Source organism: Ptiloglossa arizonensis, chromosome 3 (genome assembly GCF_051014685.1).
Source record: "Ptiloglossa arizonensis isolate GNS036 chromosome 3, iyPtiAriz1_principal, whole genome shotgun sequence".
NCBI classification, from domain to species: Eukaryota; Metazoa; Arthropoda; class Insecta; order Hymenoptera; family Colletidae; genus Ptiloglossa; species Ptiloglossa arizonensis.
The window spans coordinates 30403488-30424374 of NC_135050.1; the positions used below are offsets into that span (position 1 = coordinate 30403488).

Genomic DNA, 20887 nt, shown 5'->3' on the forward strand with positions numbered 1-20887 from the left:
CTCATTTTACCAATCCGTGAAAAACGAACGAGCTTCCGAACAAAAATATTATCAACCACGGTGTAGAAACACCGATGGTTCGAGACCGAACACGTTTCTTGTTCGTTACTTCGGTACGATGCAACGAAAAATATAACGTAAACGAACAAATATATACGTTCAAGAATATCTTACAAAGATACTTACATTTCGTACGTCTAATATTCCGAGATGTTACATATTATATCGGCGATGGGAAAGCAGTGAATAAAATATCGTTAGGTGATATAATTAAATATCGCGTTATCGATCAGAAACATTTATCGTTAACGATTTTATACAAACCAACTTGTACATTCCTAGACAGAAGGTATGAGTATACGCAACGCGATTCCGGTACAGACGCGCTTTAGTAGTCGTCTCCGCGAGAAATAACTTCTTTACACGTCGGACGTAAAACCAGTGTATGCTCGAATTGAGCGGTGTAACATCCCTTAACATCGACCAGAGGTGGGTAGGCCTCGATCGCACCCTTGTCGCAGAGGTCCTTCAGAGCCATTTGATACTTTGTACATCCAACGCGATCCAGCCATCGTTTGCAAAAAGCCAAAGTACCTAAAATAGTCAACCTTTCATTTTCTTTCGTTCTTTTCTTTTTCCACGAGCGAATCGATACGTACCGAAATGCTTGTTGATCGTGTTGAGCAGAACCTTGCTACTCTGCAATCTCAGCGGAACGAAACCGGCATCGAAGCACTTCATGTAGTGAGAACAGTCCAAATCGTCGTGCACGACTCCTTTTCCGGTCGAACCGAACGTTTCGATGGCGTAAAATTCGTTCTCCTCCATTCTGGTAGCTTCGCCGCCTTTAACTATCGGCACGGTTTTCCCAGCGTGAATGCGGTACGGGTCGATCGAATGACCGTTCAAATTTCTTATGGATTTTATCTGTAAATAGATTCGAGTCAATAATATCGACTCGATTCGTAAGCGGAGAAAAAGATTTCTACGGAACGGATTGTGCAAGCGTACCGGATAAACTTTACCGTCCAATTCGATCTCGTACGACTCCATCACTTCTTGGATCGCAGCACCGACGCTGCAAAGTTGCACGTCGATACCAGCAGCTTTGATCCCGGTATTTGTAGCGTCACGGACTGCTTCGATCAGCTTATCGTACTTTGGATTAAACGTCAGAGTAAACGCACAGTCGATGATCCGTCCATTGATGTGCACACCAAAATCTATTTTGGTAACATCGTCGTACTCCAAAACGGTTGTATCTCCAACGTTCGGAGTGTAATGAGCCGCGCAATGATTTCTAGAACAGCCAGTTGGAAAAGCTAATCCAGCTTTAAGCCCATCTTCTCCGATCAATTTTCTCGATGTATTTTCCAATTCGTTGCAAATCTCTATCATCGTCATTCCTGGCTTCACCTGAGCGAAAAACAATTCACGTTCTTATCGAACTTTTCACCAAGAAAATATCTTAAATCTTACTCTTACTCTTTTACGCAGTGTCTTTTACTCGATCGCTACGACGTACCCATTTCATAATATGTTTCCTCGTTTGTCTGTGAGCCTCGGCCGCGTGTCTAGCTTCATTGTAGATATCGTTATGCATTCTGTCGAAAGCGCGCGCTTCCTCGCTCGAGAAACGGTCTTTCGCCGTTCTATCGTCCACTCCTGCCACGGAAGGATGATCCATTATCTGCCCTATCGGAAAGTTTCCATCTGGGAATAATTTCGACACAGGAATGGTCGGAGGATCCGTTTGTTGCTTAACGTTGCCGGTTTTTCCCCGTTGTTTACGTTTCTTCTTTTTCTTTTTAGCCTCCTCTGTTTCTGCATCGTTCTCCGTCACGTCCACAGCAGGTTCTACGATGCAATCTCGACCGAATATCATTCGTTTTCAAACGATTACTTTTTAGATTCTTAGTACGTACACAAGTTTACCTTCGTCCGCCGTGTGATCTTTCGCTTTCTCTTCTTCCCCCTCCGGAACATCAGCGCTAGCTTGACCGGCTCCTATACGACCGGACAAAATATACCGTCTTGATAAATATTTCACGATACGCTCTAGAACCGCTTCTAAAAAGAGATACGAGCGGAGAATCGAACGAGAAAATCCTAATCGCCTTGTAGTCATTTTTTCACTATTCGAATACCTTATCCGCTGTCATTTATTCAAAAGTTAAAGTTTTTTACGATAATTAATTTGGAAAAAAGTACTCTTGACACTTTTCTCAATGGTACAGTTAGTAAAATATACTGCCAAAGTTTGGCCAAGCAATTTATGAACATCCGATCTACGAAAACAGGTTCGTAAATATATTACAAGACAAATGGTAACAGGAAGCGAGGCAGGTGAAAAGCGACTTCCACATTGTGTTGGTCTCGAACACGTTTAGTAATAATTTATTTCGTTCGTTAATTATAACGAACTTTTACGATCGAAAAGTTTCTTCAAAAAAGAATCGAGTACGAGATAGAACGTTACGAAAGAGCGAATATTACGCGTGCTATTCTTAAGAACAAAAATGAGATTCGACGGGCAACAAACCTAAAACCGAGACAAACGCGTATACACCCAACGATACATTGAACAACGTACCAGCTTTCTTCTTCTTCTTCTTTTTCTTTTTTGATGCTTCTAATGCACCAGTTTCATTCTCTTCGTGGATGATCTCGTGTTTTTCCTCATTGACCAATTTTTCAGCGGATTTGCCGACCTCATCCAACACGGCAGCCATTTTCGAAAGGAAGCCAAACAATGTTGAACACCAAAAACCGTGAGGTTACCAGTTGGTAAAGTAGAAAATAACTTCTCGATAAACTCGTCGAAGCGCGCCAATAATGATACGATGGTAAAAAGAAGAGAAAAGTCTTGTTTCAAAATTGAATTTGTATCCTGTTAGAAATTAAACGTGGCATCAAAAAGAGAGAGAGAGAGAGAGAGAGAGAGAGAGAGAGAGAGAGAGAGAGAGAGAAAGAGAGAGAATATACATGTTCCATATCGTGAGTATGCGAAATAAAATAAAAACTTTAATAATCTTATTCAAAGAATTATAATGTTTTATAATTATATGTACAAAGTATTATATAGAAATAGAGGTTAATAAAACCCCATGTTTGCGATTACATTACTCGCAACGTTATTCTTTTAATACTAAAAGTAAAGAATTTGTGGCATAGACTATCGAATTTATAGGAAAAATCCTTCGATAGATTTATACGCGCATACATTTTAGCTAATACAAACGATTTACCCCACGGAAGAAACTATTAATTCGGCAACGTCCGGATCTTGACACAAAATAGACAGTTGCATCGTGACTTGACTACCGGACAATGCTAATCTCGCGCGGGCAAGTACTTCTTTGCCACCTCTGAAAATTCCGTTCAGTAACAAATTATGCGTGGTGGTGCCCGAATGTACTCTATTGGATCGTTCTACGGCATCCAAACCCAAAAATCCTGTCAAACTTTGGATCGCCCCTTCCAAACTAGTTACCGAAGGACCTAAAGCGAACGTTTCTTCCAGTTTGGCAAATCCTTTCGCAGCAGCTGCTTCCCAAGTGGCATTGAAATCCAATCCTCTGTTACCGATTCCTCGGACTTGATCGGCCAGAGTCACTTCCAAATCTTCCAACTAAAAAGAAAAGAGACGAATTTAAGAAAACGTGGCTGAAACGGTGCGCGTATTGTTTCGAAAGAAATCGAGTGGATCGATTCGTGGATTTGCTCTTGGAACGAAAAACGAATATACCATGTATTCATCGTTGTATCCTTGCTCGGCATCCGGCACACCCGTCGCTGGATCGCAGTCTCGAGCCATAAACCGAAGGGTCGTAGGAATAGTGGCGACGCTAGCGTGAACGTCTTCCGGATATTTTAATACTGTGTACGTGGTGCCAGGTTCGTTGTACGGTAAACGAGAACACGGAACTTCGCAGACGATCGCGTAGCTAAAAGCAGAAAAACATTTCGTTTCCTCGAAAAATGTTACATTCGAGTAAATTTTTAATACGTAAATGCGATTACCCCTCTGGTGGTTCGACGGCTACCGTTACGTCCTCGAGCAATTGATCGGAAAGAGTATTTATGCAGTCGAATTGTAGAACGAGGAGTTCCGTGAACGTATGCTTGATACATTTCACATTGTACTCCGTTTCCGATTCCGTTAACTCGAAGACCGGCGATGACTTGAGCAGCGAAGATTCTCGAATAACCATCGCCAAGTGCGGTATCTGCGACAATTTTTCCATAAAGCTTTCCTCTCGCGTCAAACGAGGTTGTTGTTTCACGGTCGTGTGAACTTCCACTTGCGTTGGTTCTTCGGTGGTTTGAGCTAGCGATATCTAGAAACGAACGAGATCGCGTTAAAATACACGCGATCGTTTCAACGTATCGAAGAACGCAGGTTCGAGGAAAAAATTACCTGTGAGATATCAAACGGTTCCTCCATAGGTGTGCGCATGTAATTTCGCAGAGCTCTTTCCAAACTGGGCACGGACAAAAGAGGGGGTTGTATCAAGGGCAACACGTTTGGGTCGTTTTGCTGTTGAAGAATGGTGCAGTAATAAGCCGCGCGATCGCGGACTTCGTCGTCGGAATCCAATTGACAACGGGACAATAGGACCAATACGTTTGGAAGCAACGGCGGACAAGCCGCGGCGAAACGCGCCAAAGCGGTGACGGCTGCCGCGCGTACGCTAGCGCTTTCCAGGATCACGCGATTATAAATGAACCGAATGTATCTGGACGGCTGTTTAGAAGTCGGACCTTCTTGACCGAGCAAATGCAAGATTCGAACCGCGAGGGAAATGTGTTCGCAATCTTCGATGAACTCGCAGAGATGAGCCAGACCCGCCTCTTTCGCCTCCGCGTTTCCTTCCATAACGGCGATTATCGTATCCGCGATCGCCGCCTTGTATTCGAGCCCTCCCTCGTCTCTCAGCATAGCGGAAAGGAAGTTCATCAGAACAGCGTGTTTACGGGGGAACTTTTGACAGAGAGCTCTGTAAGAAAGATAGAAAAGAAGATAAGAGACGAAACTCTTCTCCGCGAGACAAGAGTCGGGATTATTACCTTATAGCCTGTACGACCACGACTTTAAATTCGTCCGAAATTTCGGATACAAAAGTTGCGATTTGTTTCATCAGTCGATCTACCGAACTTTCCGCTCCGGTTTTCAAGAGAGTAGTGATCGCCAACGTGGCGATGGATCTGTTGGAATCCGTGATCAAATTTTCTAAATCTAAATTGCACGCGGTAACTGCTACCGGGTGAGTCATAGCGAATTTATTCAAAGTCCTGACAGCGGCGAATCTTAAAGCCGGTTTAGGGGAGCCGCAGAACAGTTGGAGAACGCTGATAGCAAGGCCTATTTCTCTGGCGCCGCTTCTTCCGAGGTTAACCAACGCGTGTGCCGCTTCGTAGACGACCATCTCCGATTTTTGACGCAAACAAGCCTCGATGAATCCCAACAACTCTTCTCCCTCGTCGACTTCGTCCAGCAATTTACACGCCATTCTGATCAGCATACACATGGCGTAAGGGCTTCTCGGACCGGTTCTTATAAGTTTCGCGACCAACTTGATCACCGCGTGTTTGTCCGATTTGCGAGCTTGATACAAAACACCGAGAGCGTGATATTGAACCATTATGTTGGTGGAATTTAACGCCTCTTGGGCCTCGTTGGCCCATCTGCGCGCAATATCGCTGGAAACGACGGTCAGATGCAAAGAAGAAACCAAAGCCGCGCTGGACACGGCGGGGGAACGATCCACGATGGCTTGCTTCATGTAACGTTCGATGGCCGTCAGCATTCCGCCGTCAGTGATGGTGCACAGAGCTCTTATCGCGGCGGCTCTGTACAGATCTTCCTTTCCGGTCATATCCTTGGTCAAACTGGAAGTTACTATAATTACGTCCTCCGCCAACGAACTCAGTTCTTTGATACCTAGATAAACCAAGCGTCTCAGAACGACGTCTCGGGATTGGAACAATTTGGTCATGGCGAAGAAAGCTTCGGTAGCCTCCATAGTGCCCAAAATTTCTCCTTGATTCAACAAATACAATATTTTCGTGAGGATATGTGCGCATTTTCTCGGATTAACGGGCGTGTCGTTGAAAGTACGAGCTTCCTGAAGCACGGTCGTCTTCTCCAGATTTTGGAAAGGATTTCCCCCACCTAGGAACAAAAAAATCGAACGAGTGAGGGCACGATAGAGTCGATCGTTCGCACGCTACCGGCTCGAAGGGTTCTGGTAAACTCGCGATCAAAGTACAGGGACAGGACGTTACGCGAAACGAAAGATTTCATTGAGAAAAGTTATTCTCCAGGACGAAGGGTCGTTCGAACCCGTTCGGAAGGAACTGTCACGCGAACGCGATCCGTTCGCTCGCGAACTCGAGTTTACCAGAAAACGAGAACGGAACGAGGTTTATTTACGATTACCGTCTTCCTCCTCCTTTTTGTCGCGTTTAAAGGCGTTCATTTTGCGAAAACACCGTCGAAAAATTGTAAAATACGGTACACGTCACCTCGGCTCTCCGCACGGAAACCATGGAACCATTACAACGTACACATCGCGTGGTGTCCACGGTGGCGAAGAGCCGTAACTAGAGTTGTACTTGGAACGCCGCTCGCGGTCGACGAACGAGGCGTTGCACCTACCGTCGATAAAGTCGCGTACTTTCCGAGTCGGCTGGAACTCACGGGTACGCGTTGTTCCGAGAACGAGATTCCTCGGATTTACAATAATTTCCATTCGGTGTTTTCAAACGCTCGATCTTTATTACGTCCATTCGCTCTACATAAACGTATCTTCGTTCGGTACAGAGTAATCGTAATTGTAAAGGATCGGGCGCGATTATTCGGAGAATAAACGCGAGAAAGTGTACTAATTGGTAGCGCGAACAAAAGTTGCTCGTTCGCTGTACGCGCGCGATGGAAATATTTCTTCCGCGCGAAGAAATAAAAGCTTTCGCAAAAGTGGTGACACGCTTTCTCCACGATTGGCAACAGAGTGCGAAAATCCTTCGGCGCCGAGGCGTCGCCGATCGAGTCGGACGTTCGTTTTTAATTTCTCTCGGAGCTATTTATACGATAAACTATTTATTTATAAAATTGGTAAGAAAGATGACGGGGCTCGCGTCACTCGGTCTTTTTATCGGCTGCTGGTTGCTCGTACAAGTCGAGGAGATCCGAGACGGTAGTTTTTCCACCGGTGGACGCGGGAGGAGGTCGTCCTATCCTCTGCACGGTCTTGTTTCTCGCGGTCGGGGAGAAACCGTTTTCATCGGGAGCAGCCACCGAGGACGGTTCTTTGGCCATTCCTTTGCTCCAATTTGCCAACCACTCGCTGGCCGTCGTCTAGAAAAAGGGAAGAAAGATCGTATCGAAACGCGGCTCGCTCGCGAACGGCGAACCAGAAGAGATCGGTTAAACTCGCCTTTTTACGGTCGTTCGATTCGTCGGTCACCGCGTTCAGCTTCTCTCCCGTTTTCTTCGATCTCTCGAGTTCTCTCTGGAACTTCAGTTCCATTTGGTACTTAGCGATCGCTCGAGCGAGGGGTCCCAGTTCTCCTCTCATCGCAGCACCGAGCATCGCCTGCGGTCGAAAGCGAAATTGATCGTTTCGCGGGATAAAAGTTACGCGGAAGGAAAATCGGGTAAAGTCGATCGATCGACCGAGCGATTCGTTCGCGAATAGCGGTCGATGTAGCGCGCGTCGGTCCGGTCGCAGACGTCGAGCCCGAGACGCGGAACGGAACCGGTGGTACCGCGTCCGAGGCGTCTCGGGTTACCGGGAGAATCGAGCGGTTCGATCGTTTTTCGAAGCGGTACTCACGTCTCGACGCCTCTTGGTGTCGGCATTGCCGATCGGATCGGTTTCGGTCTGCGGTCCCAGTTCCACCAGTACTTGAAAATCCGCGTGCTCGCCGAGCCGGAAGCCCACGCCGAGTCTCGAATCGGTACCTGTTCGTCGGAAACGAGAAAAGAAGAAAAGAATTTCGGGAAGATGGAGAAGACGAGTCGCCGCGAACCGGTGAAAGTGCTAGCCGCGATAAAGCGCGGTAGCCCGAACGAGAATTCCACGGGGAAACGCTTCGGTAGGAAAAGTGTGACACGCCGAGGTGACGCAATCCTCGCTACCGTCCCCGCCGCCACCGCCGGCGTTGTCTATATACCTTTCTTTATCGGCGAAATATTGGAGTAGATGAGCGAAAGTATCGTGGGCAGCTCTTCCGGGACGATGAGGGCCGCAGCGTCTGAAAGGATCGATTTCGACGTGAATCAACACGGTTCGTTCTCCGTTGGAAGAAGGTATCGCGCGGACCGTTCGAAGGATCGTTGCTCGTCCATCGGACTACGATCGAGGATACTTGCGACACGCCAAGACAGATTTAGCCAGAAGTAGGCGAAGGACGCGAGACGATACGCGCGACCTGGAACTCACGATCGTAGAGCAGCAGGAGAACCCAGAGCTTGACCAGGGCGTCCTTTGCGTTCGACATGGTTGCCTCGGATGGATCGTCTCTTATCGCGTTTCCAGAGCCGGTCGCATCGTTTCGGGCTGCCGAGAATTCGTCGCTTCGACGACGGTGGTCCTCCCTCGTGTCGCGCGTATACTTCCAACGAGCGTAAACGAGCGTAAACGAGCGCAGCGGTCGGTAGGTCGGTCGCTAGATATCGCGGTACTCGCGCGAAAGTGAAATCCAAAGAACGATCCGGTAGGCACCGAACGGCGGCTTCGACTCGGCCGGACTGAGCCCGCTCGAGGCGCGATCGAACGAACGCAACCGCGTTCCTTGGCACCGCCGGTGCGAGAAAGACCACCGGAAAGAACTTCTCGAGTGAAAGGAGACGCGGATCGGGGATCGGGGATCGGGGATCGGGGATCGAGGTCACCGAGTCCGAACGATCGCCGATGGATCGGGGATGAACTCTCTCTCCTTTTCCTCGACGGCCAATCTCGGGCCCCTTCCTTTCTTCCTTCCTTCCTTCCTTCCTTCCTTCCTCGTTTCGCGCGGAAGTTTCAATTATTTGGAGAAAAATCGGAGAATCGTTTCGACGGTCGGTCCGCGAACCTTTTCCCGAGGAAAACGAGTCGAGAAGGTTCACGCGAGCACCGGTTTGCGCGTACCGCGACCGGACAAAGGAGCGGCGAAAGCCTCGCGTGGACGCGCGTTCGCGTTCGCGTTCGCGCTCGTTCGAAGATTCACCCGGAAAACGGCGGAAATTACACGTCCGCTCGATGGAGCAACAAAAGTGAAACTCGGTTACCGATCGGTGTTATTTTCAATGGCAAGTAGAAATCTCGATTTCCTTCCTCGCGCGTTCAACGAGATCGTTTAACCGTCGCGCCGATCCGAAAGGTACGCTTCTTTCGGAGCGTTTCTCGAAAAATTGGATCCTTCGATCTAAACGCGATCGGTCGCGAGCACTTGGAGCACGTCCAACGCGTTCGACGATTCGCGAAGGAAAGAAAACGCGTCGGGTCCGCGTCGCGTGGCGACGTTCTTCCGAGCAACCAGGCGAAGAACCTCTCGCGGAGCGTACGTGCGAGAAATCGAAAGAGAATCTCGAAAAGGAAGCGCTTCGCTCGAGCCAAGAGTCGCTCCTCCGAATCGATTCTCGAGCACGGTCGAACGAACGAGCGAAACCGGGGCGGTGAATCGTTGCCCGAACGCGACCACCTATGGAAATGTCCCGATCGCGCGGAACGATCTACCGTGCTCGTCCTCGCCGAGCTGGCCCGAGCGGTAAAAATTCTCGGGAAATTAGCGAGTTCCTCGTCTTTGACGAAAGGAGGGCGTCGTTCGAAAACAGGGTTACGGAACGAATGGTGAGCGCCTATCGGCGTTCGAGGGAACGGTACCGTCGATAGCGGCCGCCGTTATCACCGACTTCCTCGTCGAGTCGCGCGCTACGCTCCTACGGGGACGAGTCGTCGGGAACGAAACGAAATCGATTCTCGAACTCGGGGAGACTTTGGATCGCGGATCGCGACCTCCGACAGAGGTACGTCTCTCTCTCTCGAGGTCGGTCTCGGTGCGCGCGTCCGGACGGAAAGAGCCAATTTCGAAGGCTCTCCGGAAAATCGGTGACCGTCCCGTTCCGTGGGACGATCGAGGTTTCAAAAGTCGCGTCGCGTCGAGTACCGCCAACTATCGGCGAAACGGGCGTCGAGTCGTCGCGGTCCGGAGAGGGGCACGCGTAGATACCGCGTTCCTCGTTCCGTGCAGGTCCGGGCACCGCGTTTGTCGCGCACCGGGAGTCGAGGATCGCGCACCAAAGACGATCGCGCGCGTCCGGCGATCCTCGCGAATGTCGCCGAATTGGTTCTCGGGGACGCTCCTCGCGCGAGCATCGTTCATCGAAAATCGTCGAACGTCCATCGAGATCGCCGACACCCGAGGAAGCCGATCCCGAGAAATACCCGACACGTGGGAACTTTTTGCGCCGACGCGGCGACGATCGACTTTCGATAAAGCTTCTCGTACGTACCGCGTACAAAGTGTGGCACGCGTAACGCGCCGGAACCGATTCTTTTTGCGACGCGACCGCGTCGAAACCGCGATTCGATTCGATTCGATTCGATTCGATTCGATTCGATTCGATTCGATTCGAGTCGCGTCGCGTCGCGTCGCGTCGAGTCGAGTCGCGTCGAGTCGAGCCCAGTCGCGTCGATTCGTGTCGATTCAGTGTCGATTCGAGCCGGCCATATGCTGTTTCTCGTCCGTGTTCCGTACGTAAGTTTTCCGTAACAGGTGCTCCATGCTCGAAAGACGCGCCGCGAGCGACCAAAAGGGAGAAAAAACTACCGCAAAGGGTTCCGTCCGGGTCTCGCGACGCGGTACCTTTCGGTTTTTGTCGAGCGGACGGAAACCAGCGCGAGTCTCGGCGGGCGCGCGCGCGCGCGCGAAAACCCAAGTGTTTTCCGTGCGCGTTAACGTGGCTTATTTTTCGCGTCCCGTGTGGCGACAACTGCCGCCGCGCGTGGACGCGACCGAGTCATTTTCGCCTCGTCCGCGCGGCGACGCGGACCTCCCGATATCGTTCACCCTCCTACCGGACCGAGTAGAAACGATTTACGACCGCACGGGCGATTTCGATGCCCCTTCGGAGGCGCGGGACGCGAGCTCGTCGAGCGCCGACTCTCGATTCGATACCGAAAATTGCCCGAACGAACCCAGCCTCCTTCCACGCGTTTACCACCGATAGTAATCTCGAACGCGCGTTTCCAGTGAATGGTGCGCGATGACATTTTTGGCCCGTGGGGCCGAATTATCGTCATCGCGGTAGCGGCGTTGGCCATCGTCGCCGCCTTGCTCGTGATCACGTGCTTTCTGACGCCAGGATGTCTTGGATACGAGTGCATCAGGAAACGAAGTAAGCTCTGCCGTTTGCGCGCGCGGAAACCGTTGCGAACAAGGTTTACCTCGACGGTACCGATATCGCGCAACCTTTTCCCCGTTGCGATCGACCGTCCGCTTCGATGCTCGAAAACGGCCCGCGCCCGTGACAATCTTCCTCCAACGGAACGCGAATTCTACGCGCGCACGAAACTTTCTTTCCCCGGATAGACGAGAACCAGAATCGATTCGCGGACCGAGCGCGGTCGATTATGCTCGATTTGCCCGACGCGTTCGCACCCTCGAACCGAAGGGCGCTCGATTCGATCGCCGCGCGTAAACGGACATCTCCGAAACCGAGATCGTCGAAACCGTAGCGTTTCTGCTCCCGACAGACGGACGAGCGCGATCGCAGCTGTCGATCGCTTCTGTTTATCGGCTTCTGTTTCGTCGTTCGTAATTACGCGACTTGACCCTGAAAGGGGATGGTCCCCGCGAGGAAGGCGATCGGTTCGGTTAAACGGAGCGGAAGTCGCATAATTAACGAGACGAAGGCCGTCGAAGAAATTGCCGAGGGTATCGCGTTCGGTTTTACCGACAACGTAATCTCGAGCGACGGATTCGCGAGCGACTCGATATTTTTACCGTCTCGCCTCGCCGAAAGGTTGAAGCGGACTTTACCGTAACGTACAGGGTGTCCCGGAACGAGATTTTCGATACAGGAAAATCGGAAATGGATTCAGTCGCGTCCGAAATCGAAGACGATTCGCGCAACAAAGAACGTCGTATTCCTCCGAAAGGAAGGAAGCTCGGATTCCTGCATCATGAATCGCGTGTATACACGGTCGATACGTTACGCCATTGTTCGCGCATTTATATTTATACACACACTCGCGCGTTCGCTCGTTCGCTCGTTCGCTCGTTCGCTCGCTCGCTCGTTCGCGACGTTCTTCTTCGTTTCCTCCGCGATGTTACGTAATTAGGCATGTCATCCTGCGAACGAACCGCGCACAGCCTTCGGATGGTACCGCGCGATGGAAAACGCCCATCCTGACCGCACGAGCGGATTCGACGATTATCGCGTCGCCTCGACGGTTCGAACTTTGAGCGTTATCGTGCTACCGTACCGTTTCTCGAGGAATCGCACGTTGCTCGTTCCCGCGATCGTTTTTCGGGCCCGATCGGGCTCGCGAGGGTCGTTCGTTTTCGCGGAAAACGCGAACAGGTTTTCGGCGATCGGCGAAACGTCCGGCGCTCGAATTCGATTCCGATATTTCGAGACGCTTCGATCGTTGGGAGACTCGATCCCGTCCACGTTCTATTCTCTTTGTTCGGTCGTCCGTTTGCGAGATTAACGGGGCATAGTGGGCGCGCGCTCGCGATCGCAACGCGTCGTAACGCTTTAACGGCCGTTAAAAGCCTTCGATCGCAGATGTTCCGTACGCAATTGCGCCGCGGTTGAAATTAGGCCTCGACTCGCTCGTACGCGTTAAACGAAGCGCGTAATTAGCGAGTCGAACGAATCTTTGAGCGGATAGCCGCGTGCCCGTCCGTCCCGTCCGTCCCGTCCGTTTACAAATTACGCAATCAAAGGTATGAATAATTCCTTGCAGAGAGAGAAGCAAAAAGTGTGCCGTTGCGTGTCAAGAGTAAAGAGAACGAAAACGTCAAGTTGAACGATGTCAGCTACAGGTCATGGAGATTGGGTAGCCTCTACGAAGACAGCAACAATGGTACCGTATAATTATTCTTGCCGGTCGTTCGCTCGTCCCTCGCGTTACGCCGCAACGCTTTACGAGTTTTCAGCGATGCTCGACAATTTCAACCGTTGCACCTTTCGTTCCGATTGCTCGGATACGCGCCACCGCGCGCCCAGGTTACGATCTTTGTTCGCGCGACGTTCTTTTCTTCTCGTCTTTTTTTCTCTCTCTCTCTCTCTCTCTCTCTCTCTCCTTGAGAAAAACGAATCTAACGCGTTGTCGTTGTACGTTCGTCGCGTACGAATATGCGCAGGTACGTTCGACGAGAACGCGGCCGCCAACCAAGGAACTTCCTGGAACTCCAACAACGATCGGCTCGAGTACACCAATACTTCGTCCACCCTGGTAACGTTCCCTGGCTGGGCCAGATTCCCTCTCGATCGCGACGCATCGCGCGTATCTTATTAATCCATTCCGTGCACGGTGTGCGTTGCAGAACTTGGTGCAAAAAAGTAAGCAAAAGCCGGACAAGAAACAGAGAGAATTTCCGACGGAATTGACGATGAGCCTGCAGTACCTGCCGCCCCACGAAGACGGTATTACCGGGAAACTGGTCGTCGGTATCGAGGTATCGAACGATTCTCTTTTATTCGCGGCTCGTTCGCGCGTGTACTTTCTTTCGATCGAATCGCAAACGCGTCCGACCGTTCGACGATTTCGTGGCTCTCGTCCAAACGACTCTCGCGCGATCCTCCGATCTCGCGGTATCGGTTCGTTCGAGATCGAAAGTTTACCGGAAAGTTTAAGGCCGGAATCTCCAACGGGAAACGGTCGCGTTTGCGAATACTCGGCCGCGATCGTTCTACGTGCGCCGATATCGTGTTCGAACAAATCGCGCGTACTTTAAGCTTTCAACGATGCACAGGCGTTGTCCGGTCTTCCTCCGAAGCAATACAACTGCACGCTGGAGCCGTACGTGGCTCTGAACATTACGAAGCAATCGTGGAGTTACAGGAAACGTCAAAAGTTGCACAGTTTCCGAACGAGAGGCGTCCGGCACACGGCCAGTCCCATTTTTAAAGAGACGTTCGTCGTGGCGAACGTAAAGCCTCACGAAGTTAAGGTACGAGCGTAGATACACGTTTTTTATCTCGAGACCGCGAGCGTTTCAGTGTTGTATTTAATTCAAGGTCGAGGAACGCGTCACTCTGGCGCAAGTTAAACCGCGTATACGACGGAAGGTGTACTCACGCGCCCGCGCGCCCGCGCACCCGCGCACCCGCCCACTCGCCCTCTCGCCCCCTCGCCCCCTCGCCACCTCGCCCGCCCGTCTTTGCTCGTTAGAGAAAAAATATACCTCCCGTACGTTTTGCGCTAGAAATTCAAATAATCGATACCAATTACGACTCGGCCTTTTTTTTTCCTTCTTTCTTTCTTTCTTTCTTTCTTTCCTTCTTTCTTTCCAATTCTTTTTTCAACGAAGGAAGGAAGCGGAAGTTGTTTATCGAGAAAGCAAGTTTGCCAACGAGTACGCGAATCTACCCGCATGTACGCGATGCAAATACATTTTACGCAACGTGGATCGTGCGTTTCGTCGTACCGTTACGAAAAAGAGCACTCGTCCTGGAAATGTCGCGTTTCCATCGGTTTCCGCGAAAGATGTTTCGCACTCGCGACAACTCGATATTCCCTTTCGCAGGAGTGGATCCTCGATTTCGCGGCGCACGATCACGACAGGTACGCCAACGATACGGAACTGTGTACCTTGAAGGTACCGATGAAGGATCTGAAGCAAATTTTGCAGAGCCCGGAGATCCACATGTTCAATTTCAAGATGAAGCCGTCCAATATGGTATCGTCGCGGATGCACGCTCTCGATTCGACGTACGTATCGCCCCGAGGAAATCGGAAATTACGTTTCTTTCCTTTTGCAGGAATTTGGAAATATTCTATTAGGTATAAGTTACTTACCCACGGCTCAGAGACTGACTATAAACGTTATAAAATTGCGCGAGGTCAAACTCGCACCAGCGGTGCTGAGTTCGAGGGACTTTCGTGAGTACCGAATCGAAATTACTAAATATCTAGGAATAATGTTCGCATTCCGGTTTCGTTGTCGCTCGATCCGTCCTTTTCAGATCCTTACGTCAGAGTGTTGATGCTGAACGCGAGGACGGGACAAAAGATAAAGAAGAAAAAAACCAAATTGGGCTGCGCGAGTCTGCAACCGGAGTTCAACGAAACCTTGACCTTCGATGTATCGTACAATCAACTGGACGTGGTGCAATTTCTCGTCGTGCTGTGCAGCAAGGTGCCGATAAATATGAATACGGAGTTGGCGATTCGAAATTCGGATATTTAACGTTCTCGTTGAATCCCTTAGACCCTGCCTAGCCAAGTCCCACCGAACACGGTGGACCATCCGAGCGACAGCGAAGACTCGGTTACGTCGTCGTACAAGTCGAGGGACGTCCACATTGGTAAAGTCGCTCTCGGGAAAGGAGTCAGAGGTTCGACGGAGAGATTACACTGGTTCTCCGTGCTCCAGAATCCTAGAAAACTCGTCACTGTGTGGCACGTATTGAAATAATGGCCGATAGTGGTTATCGTTGCGCGCGTCACTTCGTAACGAACATCCGCGATGAAACTTTATCGCGATTTGAATTGTACGAAAGTCAAATAACGGGGATCGGGCCAGTCGACGTTATCATCGAAAAGGATTCCGTGGTTACCGATGCGATAACACGGTACAACGTTTAAAGAAGACGAACGTTCTTCTCGAAGTTTCGAGCTCGTTTTATTTTCCTTCCAACGGAAGCGAACGCGTAACTTTATCGCTATCGTCGAACGCGAGAAGCGCCGTCCTCGAAGCCGGAGTACCGGGATGCTTGAACATTGTTCGAGTATCGCTCGAAACTCGAATTTTTGAAAGACAAATTAAATTTGCGACAAAAGATTCCACGGGACGCGCTCGTCCCGAAAGGTGTAAAGGAAAACGGTTCGTTCGTCCTACGGGAAAACGAGACTAAACGGTATCGTCGAGTACAACGGACACATTTTGGGTGATAACGCGAGCTACCGTCCTGCGTATTTTTTTATTTATCTCGTAATTTAACAATCTCGCCGTACACAAGCTCAACCAAAGATGGTCGATCTAATAAATATTTGTATAATTTCGTTAATATATTGAATGTTATTTAAAGCGTAACAAAATAAATATACTTGTTGTACATACTGTGAAATCGATGTTCGAAACGCAATCACCTCGAATCCGCTCGATTCGTTTATCCGTTCGTCCACGAGTTCAATTTTTTCGTTGCTCGCGAGTGTACGATGTAATCGATTCGCGCACAAGAGGAATAATTTAAGATCGCCGTAACGTCGAAAATGATAAATTGCAACGGATCGAAACGCGAGCCTCGGGGAACGCGACTGCGCGATCAAATTTTTCGAAGAGTTGCTCGAATCGCGATAAGAAGAGAATTGCAAAAAATAAGAAAAGGTCGAATTCGAAATATGGCGGGAACAAGTGGCGCCGCGAAAATATCTCTCGGTCTCGAGAGAGGGCGACACGGTCGCGTCGGTCGTCTCGTAGCAACGTCGACGATAGGTGCCCGGCCAGCGAACGAGCTTCAGTCTGTTTTGTGACTCGTGAGTGTGTTGTGTTCGTCCTAGTCGTGTTCAGTTTATTCGATTATCCTTTTTTTCGTCGCGAGTTCGTAGTTGCATCGCCCGAAGGAAAGTGTGCCGAGTGTGCGAGCAAAGACGTGGACGTACATCGAACGGTGAGTAACCGTTTTGTTCCATCAACGTCCCGAACGGTTACCCGCGGGCCACGGAGCTGCGTTGCGAGCTGGAAATGTAACCTCCAAAGGCGCTCGAGGTCCTTCCACGTAGAACGATATCGGTAGCGTCTAGATTTCGCGATTTCCGCGTTACGTGCGTCGATCGTCCCCGTGTTATCGCCGATTTCGAGATTACGTTCGCGAACGAAATAGCCGGCTTTGGCAATCGTCGTGCGTTCCGTACGTTTGAACGAGGACGAGCATCGCGGAACCGCGTCTCGCGGTAATGTCAACCGTTTTTGAATATCGTCCAATAGCGAGCCACGAATCTTCGGTCCGAGATACTCGAAAACCCGTGACCGATCGAAAGATCCTGCCGACGACGCCAGGAATTATCCACCTCCGGAAGCTAAACCTGTCGCGATCGAGTCGACGCAGTGGCTCGATGATATCGTTCGCGTGCGATTCTGGCAAATACCGTGACTCTTTCTTCGAAATACGATCTTCGAGGTAGGTAGATATTTTCCATTCACGTGCTCCGCTGTCGAGCCCCGCGAAACAAAAAACGTACACGTCGACTACCTGCCGGTCGATCCCCGACAGAATCGAGTTCGACCTGCTCTCTCGTCCGTTGGCCACGCCGCCACCCTCCGTTTCGTTTTCACCGCGGCTAAAGCGAATTTCGGCGACCCGCCCCGAGCCGTTGTCCGTCTCGCTGGAATCCTTCCGAACGATTTCGTACTTTGCACCGCGGACTCGATCGAATCTTTTTTCGCCGTTTCGGCGAGAACCGAGCGAAATTAAACGAGATATCGATTCGTACGTGGCGAGAAAACCGTGCTCGTTGCAAAACGTCCACGAAAAAGTCGATGCTCGGAGCGATTCTTTTCGATGTTTCGCGTTCACCTTGGTCGAGCGGAGAATAGAAAATTTTGCGCCGCGATAGAAAGTACGCGACAACGAAGACCCTCGATGCGGCTTCGGAAGAGCGAGAGTTAAATGTAAACACGATGCAATACGTTGAATTATGATTCGAAAGTGGCACCATCGTGTAACCGATACACGAGTATTTACGCCGGAACGGTCGAGTCTATTTACTTCCTCGCGATTGGGTTCCCGCCGTATCAACAGGACCGCGAGTTCGGGATTCTCGTACCCGGTGTTGCGTATTTCCGTCGCAAATGTTTGCATTCGTTCGCCGTCTTCGTGACAGATTTCCCAGACTCTGGAGACACCGTGCCCAATGGAGAACGCGGCGGTCCTCGGTATCGTTGCGTCGCTTCTTTCTTTCGAGACGCGTCCGTTATTGTGTACGCGTTCGCGGGGATCGCAATCGAGCATCGGAGATCGGTGTCGGCAACGAGATAGTTGGGAAATAATTGAACGCCGTTATCGAAACTGCAACGTCGTATCTGGTCGCTCGCAACGGTTCGTAGATACATATGGTGTCGCAGACGCGTTCGATGACGCGGTGCTCTCCCCGGACAGAGTACACTTGCCTATGAATTATCCGAAGGTAAATTGCACGCGCGGCGTGCTCGTGACGTATTTCGTTCTCTCGAGAACGGTTCGAAAGGGTTCGATCTCGAATCGACGATCCTTGGAACGTAACGTATAGCGCGGCCTAATTTCACGCGAGCGTGATCGACCGTGTTCGCGGATCGTTTCGATCGGTAACGATGTTTCCACGGGGTTTCGGGGTGCGGGAACCAGACGCGATCGTTGAAACGTTGCTTTTATTTGCGTATTCGTGGAAGGACGACTTCCAGTCGCTGCTGTTGCGAAAAAAGGTTTCTCGAGTGGCCGGTATCCGACGGCAATTGGCTGCAGGTAATTTGAACGGTAATTCGAACGGTAATTAGACCGGTGTCGAAGATAACCGGGTGGGTAACTCGATCGCTCATTGTATCGATGAATAATCGAACACTCTGAGAAAGTACGTAGACCGATTCTAGATGGTAAAAGAAAAAGGTTCTATATAGAAAAAGGTTTGGATTCGCGTGACCGTTTCGGTCCTTTGTTTTTCAAGGACTCTGCTTCGCTACGCGTCGAGTCGAGTTTCCTTGTTCTCTCGGGTAGTTGGTTTTTCTCGTCAGTCGGCGCGAGTGAGTCGTTCCACGGGATCGTTAGGAAAGTAGGGACGGAACCGAAGGTTCGTCGAAATAGAATCGGAGGAAAGGTAGGTCGTTGGCGCGGTCGAATATCGTCGAGGTACGGACGGGTCCGATCTCGCGCGCTCGGTTTCCCACAGCCAGCGCGTCGATGCTCGATGCTTTTCAAGCGTTGCGCATTTTTGTTTCGGACGACGAGTTAAACTATCCGGCACGCGGCCGTGCCTCATTGTCATGCAAATGATTTTTGCGCAATCACGAAACACCGAGCGACACGGACTTGGACGTAGACGCGCACGTGCATGGGAAAAGGTTCCGGAATGTCCAGACGCCGCGCCGCGCCGCGCCGCACCGTTAACCCTTTCTCCGCGTATTTGGATTTTCAGTTTCGTCGTTCCTCGCTACTTGCTTTCCTTTCTTCCTCGTCGACCGTGCCGCGATTGTTCGCCGATAGAAAGCACTCATCGGAGTTCCCTGTTTCGGCAATTTTTGCGATCTTCCTTCCCGGCAGCCAACGACCGCGAATCGCTCGGTTTTCCCGTCTTCCGTAAACAGCGCCGCGAACCGCTTCGATTCGCTACGGGTAGTTCGAAAAATAAAAAAGTAAAAAAGAAACGAGCGTCGTCTTGTTCGCTTACCGTCCAATTATCCGTTTTTACGAGACCCGTTCCGGAGCGATAAAAGCGAACCTTTTTCCTTTGGTGAATCCTCGGCGGCGATACAGGAAAAATAGCGTCGCAAAAATTCTATCGACGGTGGAAATACGACGCGAACGGCGATTGTGTCTCTCTGCGAGCATCGATGCGCGAGGAGGAGAAGATCGTCTTCGAGCCGTCGCATCGTGCGCGTTAAAATTTTTGTAGCTTTTACGAAGCGAATAAAATTTCATCACCGTTGGAATTTAAATCGCGCCGGCACCGCAGCCGCGTTCGCGTTTCACGCGCGCGCGGAATTTCGTTCGTTGACCGTGTTCGTACGAACGGAACTCGAAGAAGGTTTCGAAATAATGTTCGATGCGAGACGCGTTGCGACAAAGGCGTGGAAATTGTGGGCGAAAAAAACGTGTTCGGTTGTACGGTAACGGTAACGCGCGTAGAGCTTCGATTCGAGGTAGTCGCATCCGTGGCGTATCGAGTGGTCTTCTCTCGGATGGCTCGGTCGGTTGCAACGGGTGGCTACGAAGTCGGAAGTATTCCAGAAATAACGTCGGGTAAACGAGAATTAACGGAGGAAAGTGGTTGCTCGTTGATTCGTTTAGCCAGCGGCCGTTCCGGCACGTTGATCGGTCGCGCGAACAAAAGCGAGTCGCGCAGCTCCCATCGGATCGGGATGGATATCAGCCGTTTCCTTTCCGATCGTACGACGTCATCGAATTCCTCGCGATTTTCCAATCGGTCTTGCTTACCTCCGGCACGGCTTTTATGGAATACGATGCTGTAGGTCGCTCAACGCGTAGATTCGTCGACGGATCGAGGCGCGCTCCTCCCGCGTTTCAACGAACCAACCACGATATCGTTCCACGATGCGTCGATATCGGTGCCCGAACGATACCCGAACCGCCGCCAATTATTCCCATTCTCGAGCCGAGAACACCGATCGTTCGATCGTTCGATCGCGCGCGCGTCGATTGACGCGTATCTCGCGATATTCGAGGCATCGTGATCATCGACGCGGCAATTCGGGCGCTCCTTTCGAGCAAACGACTCGACAAGGTTTGCAAACCTCTCGCGATAGTCGTTTAAATAAAAATAGTGGTCTGAAAATAGGCGGTCTCCTAAATACCATCGAACAATGATTGGCGCGATCGTCGTCCGCGGATCAAGACCGTCACCGTTACTATTTCGGTGTGACGAGACACGGTGGCATGAGAAAATAATGTTTATTTGGGTTAGTTTAAAGGAAGCGCAAAAAGCGACGGCGGTGTGCCCCGCGTGGCTCGTTGCGG

General features: G+C 50.6%; 5 protein-coding genes across 7 annotated transcripts in view; 2 read left to right on the plus strand and 3 right to left on the minus strand.

The window, feature by feature from the left end:
- Positions 1-282: 282 nt before the first annotated feature.
- Und (methionyl aminopeptidase und) lies at positions 283-2753 on the minus strand. The gene is made up of 6 exons (XM_076308116.1): positions 2594-2753; positions 1936-2007; positions 1526-1857; positions 1012-1416; positions 660-927; positions 283-594 (listed from the first exon to the last, which is right to left on the minus strand). Exons 1-6 carry the CDS (start codon positions 2730-2732, stop codon positions 389-391), a joined length of 1422 nt encoding a protein of 473 aa, XP_076164231.1. The 5' UTR covers positions 2733-2753; the 3' UTR covers positions 283-388.
- A 249-nt stretch (positions 2754-3002) lies between these two features.
- On the minus strand, positions 3003-6594 carry Gammacop (coat protein (coatomer) gamma). The gene is made up of 6 exons (XM_076306459.1): positions 6443-6594; positions 5071-6175; positions 4421-5000; positions 4024-4340; positions 3749-3947; positions 3003-3631 (listed from the first exon to the last, which is right to left on the minus strand). Exons 1-6 carry the CDS (start codon positions 6480-6482, stop codon positions 3245-3247), a joined length of 2628 nt encoding a protein of 875 aa, XP_076162574.1. The 5' UTR covers positions 6483-6594; the 3' UTR covers positions 3003-3244.
- A 173-nt stretch (positions 6595-6767) lies between these two features.
- Positions 6768-8647, minus strand: Snsl (snustorr snarlik). Its single transcript, XM_076306464.1, has 5 exons — positions 8448-8647; positions 8179-8259; positions 7839-7966; positions 7440-7598; positions 6768-7360 (listed from the first exon to the last, which is right to left on the minus strand). The coding sequence occupies exons 1-5, from the start codon at positions 8503-8505 to the stop codon at positions 7142-7144; spliced, it is 645 nt and encodes a 214-aa protein (XP_076162579.1). The 5' UTR covers positions 8506-8647; the 3' UTR covers positions 6768-7141.
- A 1639-nt stretch (positions 8648-10286) lies between these two features.
- Syt20 (synaptotagmin 20) lies at positions 10287-16276 on the plus strand. 3 transcript variants are annotated; one of them, XM_076306462.1, is made up of 10 exons: positions 10287-10490; positions 11239-11383; positions 12960-13079; positions 13360-13451; positions 13543-13674; positions 13972-14169; positions 14746-14898; positions 14981-15101; positions 15185-15357; positions 15430-16276. In XM_076306462.1, the coding sequence occupies exons 2-10, from the start codon at positions 11242-11244 to the stop codon at positions 15634-15636; spliced, it is 1338 nt and encodes a 445-aa protein (XP_076162577.1). In that variant the 5' UTR covers positions 10287-10490; positions 11239-11241; the 3' UTR covers positions 15637-16276. The 3 variants fall into 3 exon arrangements, with proteins under 3 accessions (XP_076162577.1, XP_076162575.1, XP_076162576.1); XM_076306460.1 differs by lacking the exon at positions 10287-10490 and adding an exon at positions 10596-10743; XM_076306461.1 differs by lacking the exon at positions 10287-10490 and adding an exon at positions 10605-10739.
- A 396-nt stretch (positions 16277-16672) lies between these two features.
- Positions 16673-20887, plus strand: part of Wdr62 (WD repeat domain 62) — a 57232-nt gene continuing 53017 nt past the window's right edge. Inside the window, exon 1 of the mRNA XM_076307917.1 lies at positions 16673-16831. The gene's annotated coding sequence lies outside the window, so the exon portion shown is untranslated. The remainder of the gene's footprint in view (positions 16832-20887) is intronic.

Excerpts from the sequence above, each read along its gene's own strand:
- Und (XM_076308116.1), bottom strand. The coding sequence starts at position 2,732 with ATGGCTGCCGTGTTGGATGAGGTCGGCAAATCCGCTGAAAAATTGGTC. Across the intron at positions 1,858-1,935 it reads AGATCACACGGCGGACGAAG|AACCTGCTGTGGACGTGACG; the intron begins GTAAACTTGTGT and ends ATTGCATCGTAG. Across the intron at positions 595-659 it reads CACGATCAACAAGCATTTCG|GTACTTTGGCTTTTTGCAAA; the intron begins GTACGTATCGAT and ends TGACTATTTTAG.
- Gammacop (XM_076306459.1), bottom strand. The coding sequence starts at position 6,482 with ATGAACGCCTTTAAACGCGACAAAAAGGAGGAGGAAGACG. Across the intron at positions 6,176-6,442 it reads CAAAAAGGAGGAGGAAGACG|GTGGGGGAAATCCTTTCCAA; the intron begins GTAATCGTAAAT and ends TTTTGTTCCTAG. Across the intron at positions 3,632-3,748 it reads GATACAACGATGAATACATG|TTGGAAGATTTGGAAGTGAC; the intron begins GTATATTCGTTT and ends TTTTCTTTTTAG.
- Snsl (XM_076306464.1), bottom strand. The coding sequence starts at position 8,505 with ATGTCGAACGCAAAGGACGCCCTGGTCAAGCTCTGGGTTCTCCTGCTG. Across the intron at positions 7,599-7,838 it reads ACACCAAGAGGCGTCGAGAC|GCGATGCTCGGTGCTGCGAT; the intron begins GTGAGTACCGCT and ends TTTCGACCGCAG. Across the intron at positions 7,361-7,439 it reads AATCGAACGACCGTAAAAAG|ACGACGGCCAGCGAGTGGTT; the intron begins GCGAGTTTAACC and ends CCCTTTTTCTAG.
- Syt20 (XM_076306462.1), top strand. The coding sequence starts at position 11,242 with ATGGTGCGCGATGACATTTTTGGCCCGTGGGGCCGAATTATCGTCATC. Across the intron at positions 13,080-13,359 it reads CTACGAAGACAGCAACAATG|GTACGTTCGACGAGAACGCG; the intron begins GTACCGTATAAT and ends GAATATGCGCAG. Across the intron at positions 15,102-15,184 it reads GCTGAGTTCGAGGGACTTTC|ATCCTTACGTCAGAGTGTTG; the intron begins GTGAGTACCGAA and ends CGTCCTTTTCAG.